This window comes from Oncorhynchus kisutch, unplaced genomic scaffold (genome assembly GCF_002021735.2).
Source record: "Oncorhynchus kisutch isolate 150728-3 unplaced genomic scaffold, Okis_V2 scaffold1362, whole genome shotgun sequence".
Classification (NCBI taxonomy): domain Eukaryota; kingdom Metazoa; phylum Chordata; class Actinopteri; order Salmoniformes; family Salmonidae; genus Oncorhynchus; species Oncorhynchus kisutch.
In genome coordinates, this window is record NW_022263307.1 from 32,501 (window position 1) to 43,802 (window position 11,302).

Here is an 11,302-nt window from a genome sequence, read left to right on the forward strand (position 1 = left end):
CTCAATTTGGTGTTTGTCCCATTTTGTGAAGTCTTGGTTGGTGAGCGGACCCCAGACCTCACAACCATAAAGGGCAATGGGCTCTATGACTGATTCAAGCATTTTTAGCCAAATCCTAATTGGTATGTTGAAATTTATGTTTCTTTTGATGGCATAGAATGCCCTTCTTGCCTTGTCTCTCAGATCGTTCACAGCTTTGTGGAAGTTACCTGTGGTGCTGATGTTTAGGCCAAGGTATGTATAGTTTTTTGTGTGCTCTAGGGCAACAGTGTCTAGATGGAATTTGTAGGAGGGCCTACAGCAGCACCTAGATCTTATGCACAGATTCTGTCAGACCTGGGTCCTGACAGTAAATCTCAGTAAGACCAAAATAATGGTGTTCCAAAAAAGGTCCAGTCACCAGGTCCTTTTTTGGAACACCAGGTCCTGGTGACTGGACCTTTTTTGGAACACCATTATTTTGGTCTTACTGAGATTTACTGTCAGGGCCCAGGTCTGACAGAATCTGTGCATAAGATCTAGGTGCTGCTGTAGGCCCTCCTTGGTTGGTGACAGAAGCACCAGATCATCAGCAAACAGCAGACATTTGACTTCGGATTCTAGCAGGGGGAGGCCGGGTGCTGCAGACTCTTCTAGTGCCCGCGCCAATTCGTTAATATATATGTTGAAGAGGGTGGGGCTTAAGCTGCATCCCTGTCTAACCCCACGACCCTGTGTGAAGAAATGTGTGTGTTTTTTGCCAATTTTAACCGCACACTTGTTGTTTGTGTACATGGATTTGATAATGTCGTATGTTTTACCCCCAACACCACTTTCCATCAGTTTGTATAGCAGACCCTCATGCCAGATTGAGTCGAAGGCTTTTTTGAAATCAACAAAGCATGAGAAGACTTTGCCTTTGTTTTGGTTTGTTTGGTTGTCAATTAGGGTGTGCAGGGTGAATACATGGTCTGTTGTACGGTAATTTGGTAAAAAGCCAATTTGACATTTGCTCAGTACATTGTTTTCATTGAGGAAATGTACGAGTCTGCTGTTAATAATAATGCAGAGGATTTTCCCAAGGTTACTGTTGACACATATTCCACGGTAGTTATTGGGGTCAAATTTGTCTCCACTTTTGTGGATTGGGGTGATCAGTCCTTGGTTCCAAATATTGGGGAAGATGCCAGAGCTAAGTATGATGTTAAAGAGTTTTAGTATAGCCAATTGGAATTTGTTGTCTGTATATTTGATCATTTCATTGAGGATACCATCAACACCACAGGCCTTTTTGGGTTGGAGGGTTTTTATTTTGTCCTGTAACTCTTTCAATGTAATTGGAGAATCCAGTGGGTTCTGGTAGTCTTTAATAGTTGATTCTAGGATCTGTATTTGATCATGTATATGTTTTTGCTCTTTATTCTTTGTTATAGAGCCAAAAAGATTGGAGAAGTGGTTTACCCATACATCTCCATTTTGGATAGATAATTCTTCGTGTTGTTGTTTGTTTAGTTTATTGTTTTAGTGATTCACCATAGTAAAGGCATAGACTCAGGTTTTCCGGGCCTCTATGTTTTTGGTTGGACAGGTTTCTCAATTTCTTTCTTAGATTTTTGCATTCTTCATCAAACCATTTGTCATTATTGTTAATTTTCTTCGGTTTTCTATTTGAGATTTTTAGATTTGATAGGGAAGCTGAGAGGTCAAATATACTGTTAAGATTTTCTACTGCCAAGTTTACACCTTCACTATTACAGTGGAACGTTTTACCCAGGAAATTGTCTAAAAGGGATTGAATTTGTTGTTGCCTAATTGTTTTTTGGTAGGTTTCCAAACTGCATTCCTTCCATCTATAGCATTTCTTAATGTTACTCAGTTCCTTTGGCTTTGATGCCTCATGATTGAGTATTGCTCTGTTTAAGTAGACTGTGATTTTGCTGTGGTCTGATAGGGGTGTCAGTGGGCTGACTGTGAATGCTCTGAGAGACTCTGGGTTGAGGTCAGTGATAAAGTAGTCTACAGTACTACTGCCAAGAGATGAGCTATAGGTGTACCTACCATAGGAGTCCCCTCGAAGCCTACCGTTGACTATGTACATACCCAGCGTGCGACAGAGCTGCAGGAGTTGTGACCCGTTTTTGTTGGTTATGTTGTCATAGTTGTGCCTAGGGGGGCATATGTGGGAGGGAATGCTGTCACCTCCAGGCAGGTGTTTGTCCCCCTGTGTGCTGAGGGTGTCAGGTTCTTGTCCGGTTCTGGCATTTAGGTCGCCACAGACTAGTACATGTCCCTGGGCCTGGAAATGATTGATTTCCCCCTCCAGGATGGAGAAGCTGTCTTCATTAAAATATGGGGATTCTAGTGGGGGGATATAGGTAGCACACAGGAGGACATTTTTCTCTGTTAGGATAATTTCTTTTTGAATTTCTAGCCAAATGTAGAATGTTCCTGTTTTGATTAATTTAATGGAGTGAGTTAGGTCTGCTCTATACCAAATTAGCATACCCCCTGAGTCCCTTCCCTGTTTCACACCTGGTAGTTTGGTGGATGGGACTACCAGCTCTCTGTAACCTAGAGGGCAACCAGTGGGTCCATCTCCTCTATACCAGGTTTCTTGCAGGATGACAATGTCTGTATTACCGATTTCTTTGGTGAAGTCCGGGTTTCTGCTCTTTAGGCCAAAGGCAGATGACCTCAGGCCTTGGATATTCCAGGATGATATAGTGAAGGCTTTTTGTTCCATAGAGTGTCCAATGTTGTTGGTCGTGGTTTGGCCTCAGGCCAGTAAGTGTGAGCAGAGCCTGTTGAGCATCTGGTACATGCCATTGGCTTGGGCGAGTGTGAGAGTGGGGGTTGGGACTGTTTGCCCGCTCACTACCTGGGCGTATGTGTGGCTTCCATGTTGAGGCCCTCTTTGCGGGGGTGGGGTGCATGGGGTGGGCAGGAGTGGCATAGGTCTGATCTGAGGGGGCCTAAATGGAGTGTGGACATGGTTGACGTGGGGGGGTGTTGATTGGTTGGGGTGGGGGTGTGGATGTGTCTGGGTGTACTGTGGTCTGGATGTAATTAGTCTTGGTGTGGGTCCTCTATGTGTAGGTCCAGGGGGGGGTCCTGCAGATCTGGGAGGGTGTCTCGCTGGTCTGGGTGGTCTGGGTGGGGTGTCTATTGATCTGTTGCTCCTGTGTGAAGTGTTGGGGATACGTTTGAGAGCAATGTCCTTTAGAGTTCGGGCAAAGGTGGGCACTGCTGCCTTGTAGAGGTGGACCTGGTCATAGAGGCCGTTCAAGTCCAGGGTGGAGTGGTGGGCCTGGAAAACGTTTGGTTTTGAGGCACAGTCACGGGAAATACTTGCATTTACCCGCTGTATTGTGGCGGGGTGGAAGTATTTTCGTGGTAGCAGGGTGGAGATAACCACTTGTGCGTTGGGGAAAGTAGAAGAAGCCTTTTCAATCACTCCCTTCAGTGCTGTGGCCACTCTTTCTTGCTGTGCTCTCAGGTCGTTTGTGCCTGTGTGTATTATTATGTGGCTGGGTGAGCCTAGTTTGGCCTCAGACAGAAGGTCTAGGGCGCGCTGGGTGTTTGGACACCAGAGTTTAGACACACTGTGTTTGGGAAAAAGTTTTTTTTCTTCTATATATTTCCCATTTGAGTCCATAAGTAGTACAATCTGTGTCTTGTGTTTGTCCTCAGTGGGTGTGGGGGGGTTGACAGAAGGGCTATCAGGGTGGCTGACAGGGGGGGTGCTCAGAGGGGGTGAGAGCCTCTGGGCTTGGGGTTCTTCATTTGTCTGTTGTGCTGTGATGTCGACTCTATGGTCAGGGTCTGGTGTGGACTGTTCTGCTGTGGTGTCGACTCTATGGTCAGGGTCTGGTGTGGACTGTTCTGCTGTGGTGTCGAGACTTTTGTTGGGTGCTGAGGTGGGCTGTTCTGCTGGCTTCTCTGTGGGGGTGGCCACCTCTCTAGTGGGTTGTTCTCTGTCACACGCCGTCCCCCTCAACTTCTCCTCCATCCCCCTCACCCTCTCCTCCATCCCCCTCAACCTCTCCTCCACCAGCAGTCTGATACTCTCCTCTAGTGCTCTGTTCTGCTCCTCTTTCTCCTGTTGTATTTGTCTCACCACTGTCCAAAGTGCAGATATGTCTCTGTCCACCTCCAGCTCTCCGGGTCTGGTTAAGGGGCTGTTGTTGTGCTGGACTGTTGTCTGGGTCTGTGCTGACTGAAGTGTAATCACCTGCTGTTCCAGCTCCAACTGCCTTATCTCCAGCTGGGTGAATTTGTCCTTCATTTCAATGAGGGAGTGGTAATCTGTGCTGAAAGTCCAGCTGAAACTGTTTGTGGTTACTCTGTACCATTACTGTTCCGGACTTATAGATATTTATATTACTTAACTCAGAGTCCTCGTTGTCAAGTATTCTGAGTTTCCACCCCTCGTTAATCCCCCCTCTCGTGACAGAGGGGTAGTGTGCTAATATAGCACTGTGCCATGCCAGGGGATGGTTTGTGTGGGAGATAAGGTTGCTGATATTCCCATTTTTGTAATAGTCAGCAAAAAGTGTCTCTTGATTTTCCATAAGGAGCTTCATTTTGTAATCTTTTCTTGCCTTTTCATTCTTTACATGCACAGGGTACTATATTTTAATTACCTCTGAACAGCGGGAGGGAGCTTCTAAGGCCTCTCCATTTGGTTGGGGTAGACTGTGTGACTCTCCTGCCATTGTTGGGCTAATGGGCTTTGACACCTCTCACTTGACACGTCAGTGCTAGTTGAAGGTGTATCAAGCTTGGCAGAATTATGTTAGAATTCAGTCCTTATAAAGTAATGTTGTGTATATTTCTTCTTGGCTTTTGGAAAAAAGAATATATAGTTTCAGACTAAGCATTACTCACTCAGTTCCAGGTTGGATGGTGTTTTCAGGTTTCTGTTGTTTTCCAGAGAATTTGCTGTATAGAGAAATAAATCTTGGTAGTTGTGAACCTTCCAGGTGATTCCGTAATTCCGTCCAAAATCAGGTTGTAGGTTTTAAGTTTTGATTTGAAATGGGGGTTATGTTGTCGAGGGTAGAATCCAGTATGTGTTCATGACAAAAAATCTAAGTTTATCTAACTCCTAATCTATATTTTTTAAAGAAAATGCTGAAAAATGCAGGAGCTCATCTGATTGTGACTTCTGCTCTGCTCTCTCTCTCTCCAGAGTTATCAGTATCTCTCTCTCTCTCTCTCCAGAGTTATCAGTATCTCTCTCTCTCTCTCTCTCTCTCTCTCTCTCTCTCTCAAGAGTTATCAGTATCTCTCTCTCTCTCCAGAGTTATCAGTATCTCTCTCTCTCTCTCCATAGTTATCAGTCTCTCTCTCTCTCTCTCTCTCTCCAGAGTTATCAGTCTCTCTCTCTCTCTCTCCAGAGTTATCAGTCTCTCGCTCTCTCTCTCTCTCTCTCTCCAGAGTTATCAGTCTCTCTCTCTCTCTCTCTCTCCAGAGTTATCAGTCTCTCTCTCTCTCTCTCTCTCTCTCCAGAGTTATCAGTATCTCTCTCTCTCTCCAGAGTTATCAGTATCTCTCTCTCTCTCTCCAGAGTTATCAGTATGTCTCTCTCTCTCTCTCCAGAGTTATCAGTATCTCTCTCTCTCTCCAGAGTTATCAGTATCTCTCTCTCTCTCCAGAGTTATCAGTATCTCTCTCTCTCTCCAGAGTTATCAGTATCTCTCTCTCTCTCCAGAGTTATCAGTATCTCTCTCTCTCTCTCTCTCCAGAGTTATCAGTACCTCTCTCTCTCTCTCTCTCTCTCTCTCTCTCTCTCCAGAGTTATCAGTACCTCTCTCTCTCTCTCTCTCCAGAGTTATCAGTATCTCTCTCTCTCTCTCTCTCCAGAGTTATCAGTATCTCTCTCTCTCTCTCTCCAGAGTTATCAGTATCTCTCTCTCTCTCTCTCCAGAGTTATCAGTATCTCTCTCTCTCTCTCCAGAGTTATCAGTATCTCTCTCTCTCTCTCCAGTTATCAGTATCTCTCTCTCTCTCTCCTGAGTTATCAGTACCTCTCTCTCGCTCTCTCCAGAGTTATCAGTATCTCTCTCTCCTCTCTCTCTCTCCAGAGTTATCAAATCAAATCAAATCAAATGTATTTATATAGCCCTTCGTACATCAGCTGATATCTCAAAGTGCTGTACAGAAACCCAGCCTAAAACCCCAAACAGCAAGCAATGCAGGTGTAGAAGCTCATTCTCAGTCTCTCTCTCCAGAGTTATCAGTCTCTCTCTCTCTCTCTCTCTCTCTCCAGAGTTATCAGTCTCTCTCTCTCTCTCCAGAGTTATCAGTCTCTCTCTCTCTCTCTCCAGAGTTATCAGTCTCTCTCTCTCTCTCTCTCCAGAGTTATCAGTCTCTCTCTCTCTCTCTCTCTCTCTCTCTCTCTCTCTCTCTCTCCAGAGTTATCAGTCTCTCTCCAGTATCAGTGTATCTTCAGACTTACCCAGCATCGTTGTCCGTCCTCTTCAGTACTTTGGAGATGTGAGTAAGTCTGTGTCTGAACTGAGAGAGAAACTAGAAGACTTCCTTAAAGGAGAATGGACCAAGATCTCCACTACAGGTGTGTTGAAAACAATAAGAACATCAACTTTAGACCATTGAAAGTTCCCTACTAGTCATATACATGTGGAATATGGTCTGATGATAACATTCCCTCTCTCTGTCAATGTGTTTGTGTGTCTGTAGTGAATATAGTGGATGTTGTACTGCCTCCAGAGCCCAAGACCAGAGAACAGTTGTTACAATGTGAGTCTCTTTATTGTGAAGTAACTAACAGTCTCTTTTTACTGACACTCCTAACAATCCCTCAAGAAATATATAGCAATAGTAGATCTAATCAAAGACTGGGTATCTATCTGACTCCTCATATTTCTCTGATTTGATCTCTGCTGTGCTCTAATCAAAGACAGGGTAGATACAGTATCTGACTTAACTTATTGTTCTGACTCCCCTCATTGGTCTCTGCTCTTCTCCCAGATTCCTGTCATCTCACACTGGACCCAAACACAGCACACACAGACCTCTCTCTGTCTGAAGGGAACAGAAAGGTGACCTGTACAGGCCAAGTCCAACCATATCCTGTCCATCCAGACAGATTTACCAACTGGTGCCAGGTTCTGTGTAGAGAGGGTCTGTCTGGACGCTGTTACTGGGAGGTGGAGTGGACTGGTGATGTTGTTACAGCAGTCTCATATAAAGACATCAGCAGAACAGAGAGAGGGACAGATGGTGGATTTGGACTCAATAACAAGTCCTGGAGTTTACATTACTATAGAGGTGATTATTGGTTCAGACACAATCATGTTGAGACTGAAGTATCAGGCCCTCAGTCCTCCAGAGTAGGAGTGTACCTGGATCACAAGGCAGGTACTCTGTCCTTCTACAGTGTCTCTGACACAATGACCCTCCTCCACAGAGTCCAGACCACATTCACTCAGCCCCTCTATCCTGGATTTTATCTCTATGATTATAATGATACTGCTGAGCTGGTTAAACTGTAGTAGGGTCCACATAGATACTAGTCATGCTGGTGTAGTCTATAGCTGAGCTGGTTAAACGGTAAACTGATTTGTTATTAATTACAATTCAATACAATGTTTTAATCTTGTACATTTCCATGAATCATGATGTCTGGTGTTGATGTATATTGGTTGTCATTCAGAACCATTGACATGTTTTCTCAGTTGGTTCTCTGTCTCTCTGTAATTCTCCTCAGTATCATTGATCAGCTTGTTGGCTCGGTTCTAATTGATGTGTTCTCTGTCACCTGGAGCTGCATGGAAAATGGTCCAGGAACTAAAGGACAATTCAGGACTAGTCAGCCCACTACAAGCTGGTATCACTTACTTTCTACTAAACTATATGGTCTGGTTTCCCAGGCACAGATTAATCCTAGTCCTGTACTAAACAGTATGTTCAATGTAGATGTCCAGGAAACCGGCCCTAAATGTGTCATCTTTCATCCTCCCATACTGCTCAGTCCAGCAACATTAAACCTGTCCAGCAGGTGGTGCTGTTGACCAAACAATAAAACCAGCAGATATCTTGACTTGCCACTCAGTATATCAGTAATGTTCAGAATAGTACTTTAATATCATTGGAGATTGATGGTCTTTTTAATCCACTATCCAGAGTCAGGAACAGATGAAGTTAGGTCTGCTACTGTTCAGTGATTAAATATGATTTATGGTGATGGGAAATAATAAAAAACACTCAACTTCATCTAGTAATAGTTTTCCTTTGTTATTTATTCCAAGGTGTGTCTTTAACTTGTAAATGTATTGTGTGGAGGTGAGCTAGTGGTGTGGCTGATAGAATAGAATGAAAAGGGAGGAGGGGAGGAAGAGGGGAGGAGTGAAGGGCTGTTCAAGAAACCAGACGAGGAAGAGGAAGATGTTCAGGGGAATTACTGTCTCTGTTCCAAATGGTTCCCTATTCCCTACGTAGTGCACTACGGTGCTTCTGACCAGGTCTAAAGTAGTGTTCTACGTAGGGAAAAGGGTGTAGATGTATTACAATATCATGCTTTAGTGTTTGGCACAAAAAAATATTAGATCTCCACCCACCCACTTCCTGTCTGTCATCCCCCAGTTCTGTTAAGACTTCCTCTCATTGAACTGGGCCTCATTCTAAATGGTCACTTTGTATTGATAGTCCATACAGGTCTTTACTATGGTTCTACATACAGTATCTGTATTGATAGTCCATACTGGTCTTTACTATGGTTCTACATACAGTACCTGTATTGATGGTCCATACTGGTCTTTACTATGGTTCTACATACAGTATCTGTATTGATAGTCCATACTGGTCTTTACTATGGTTCTACATACAGTACCTGTATTGATAGTCCATACTGGTCTTTACTATGGTTCTACATACAGTATCTGTATTGATAGTCCATACTGGTCTTTACTATGGTTCTACATACAGTATCTGTATTGATAGTCCATACTGGTCTTTACTATGGTTCTACATACAGTATCTGTATTGATAGTCCATACTGGTCTTTACTATGGTTCTACATACAGTATCTGTATTGATAGTCCATACTGGTCTTTACTATGGTTCTACATACAGTATCTGTATTGATAGTCCATACTGGTCTTTACTATGGTTCTACATACAGTATCTGTATTGATAGTCCATACTGGTCTTTACTATGGTTCTACATACAGTATCTGTATTGATAGTCCATACTGGTCTTTACTATGGTTCTACATACAGTATCTGTATTGATAGTCCATACAGGTCTTTACTATGGTTCTACATACAGTATCTGTATTGATAGTCCATACTGGTCTTTACTATGGTTCTACATACAGTATCTGTATTGATAGTCCATACTGGTCTTTACTATGGTTCTACATACAGTATCTGTATTGATAGTCCATACTGGTCTTTACTATGGTTCTACATACAGTATCTGTATTGATAGTCCATACTGGTCTTTACTATGGTTCTACATACAGTATCTGTATTGATAGTCCATACTGGTCTTTACTATGGTTCTACATACAGTATCTGTATTGATAGTCCATACTGGTCTTTACTATGGTTCTACATACAGTACCTGTATTGATAGTCCATACTGGTCTTTACTATGGTTCTACATACAGTACCTGTATTGATAGTCCATACTGGTCTTTACTATGGTTCTACATACAGTATCTGTATTGATAGTCCATACAGGTCTTTACTATGGTTCTACATACAGTATCTGTATTGATAGTCCATACTGGTCTTTACTATGGTTCTACATACAGTATCTGTATTGATAGTCCATACTGGTCTTTACTATGGTTCTACATACAGTATCTGTATTGATTTTTTATTATAGTTTATATTTTACCTTTATTTAACACAACATTAAACAACACTATAAACACACATACAGTACAACAATTACATATTACATTACAAACACAAACATCTTGACTAATAACAGCTGGCCTAAAGACAATAACACTCTTCTATGATATAGACATCGATCAAGTGTTTAAACTCCACCAAGGAAACTAGATCATCACATTTTAAAATGTTCAGGAGAGAATTCCAGGACCGCGTTGCTTAGTAAAAGGGACTGCAGTGTGCTCCAGTCTCCAGCAGGGGGCAGTAAAGCCCTGTAGACCTGAAAGGGACTGCAGTGTGCTCCAGTCTCCAGCAGGGGGCAATAAAAACCTATGGACCTGAAAGGGACTGCAGTGTGCTCCAGTCTCCAGCAGTGGGCAATAGAATCCTATGGACCTGAAAGGGAAAGTGAGGAGTAAATATCATAGGTGAATTTACATTGATGTTTCCACAGAGACCTGAATCATATCCACGAGGCACCAAACTGAAGAAAATGAACTGAAACAGGTAGGGACTAACTGAACTAAAATGTGTTTTTGTCTTCTGTTGCTAAATGTTTTGCTACAGTGTTCTCTAATCAATACGACCCTGGATTCAAATAATATTTGAAATTTTACAAAATACTTTGAGCATTTCCTTTGTCCTCCAGGTGGGCGGGGTTTGTTTGTACTTTTAGGATGTTTCTATTGGTTCCATTACAACAAACTCAATCAGACACTGCTTATTAAGTATTCAACATTATTTTAACGCAGGTCTGTTTCCACATGCAATAAGCCTGTAACGTCTTGTATGATCTCATCAGGTAAAGGTGTGTCAAATGGAAGGACAAGTCTCACCACTGAGAGGAAAACATCACTGGTCCCCCTCTGCATCAGGTCAGCTATGTTGATCACTACTGTCCCAGGGATGCTGGGAGCAGAGATGAACTCCCCTGACCTGGTACCACCTATGGAGTTGTCATTTTAATATCAGTTTAACCCCATTACTGCTATAACACATAAACCATGTTAATACAATGAAATGGATCCAGGTTCCATTTATTCTACATTAGATTTACTGCCTGTGGAACACTTCTCCAAAGTGTCTGAAATCAAGATGACTGCAGGTCTGAATGCCAAACTAATGGGGGGAAATGGATCCATCTAATAAGATGATATTTAGAGGTATGAACCTTTCTATTGGGGTGAACCATCCCCTTAACATACAGCACCAGTCAAAAGTTAAGACACACCTGCTCATTCAAGGGTTTTTCTTCAAATAGCCCTTACACAGCCTGGAGGTTTCCTGCTGAAAAACAAATGATAGTCCCACTAAGTACAAACCAGATGGGATGTCGTATCTCTGCAGATTGCTATGGCAACCATGCTGGTTAAGTGTGCCTTGAATTCTAAATAAATTCCTGACAGTGTCTCCAGCAAAGCACCATCACACCTCCTCCTCCATGCTTCATGGTGGA

General features: G+C 42.9%; 1 protein-coding gene across 4 annotated transcripts in view; it reads left to right on the top strand.

The window, feature by feature from the left end:
* Positions 1-10,773, top strand: part of LOC116366146 (tripartite motif-containing protein 16-like) — a 22,671-nt gene extending 11,898 nt beyond the window's left edge. For 2 of the 4 annotated variants that reach the window (XM_031818399.1, XM_031818397.1), the window contains 3 exons: positions 6,397-6,556; positions 6,682-6,741; positions 6,973-8,222. In XM_031818399.1, the coding sequence (XP_031674259.1) occupies positions 6,397-6,556; positions 6,682-6,741; positions 6,973-7,496 (744 nt within the window). In that variant the 3' untranslated portion in view covers positions 7,497-8,222. Of the gene's footprint in view, positions 1-6,396; positions 6,557-6,681; positions 6,742-6,972; positions 8,223-10,300; positions 10,354-10,648 lie in introns of those variants that run through there. The other 2 variants (XR_004208240.1, XM_031818398.1) reach the window with 2 other exon arrangements.
* The last annotated feature ends 529 nt before the right edge of the window (positions 10,774-11,302 follow it).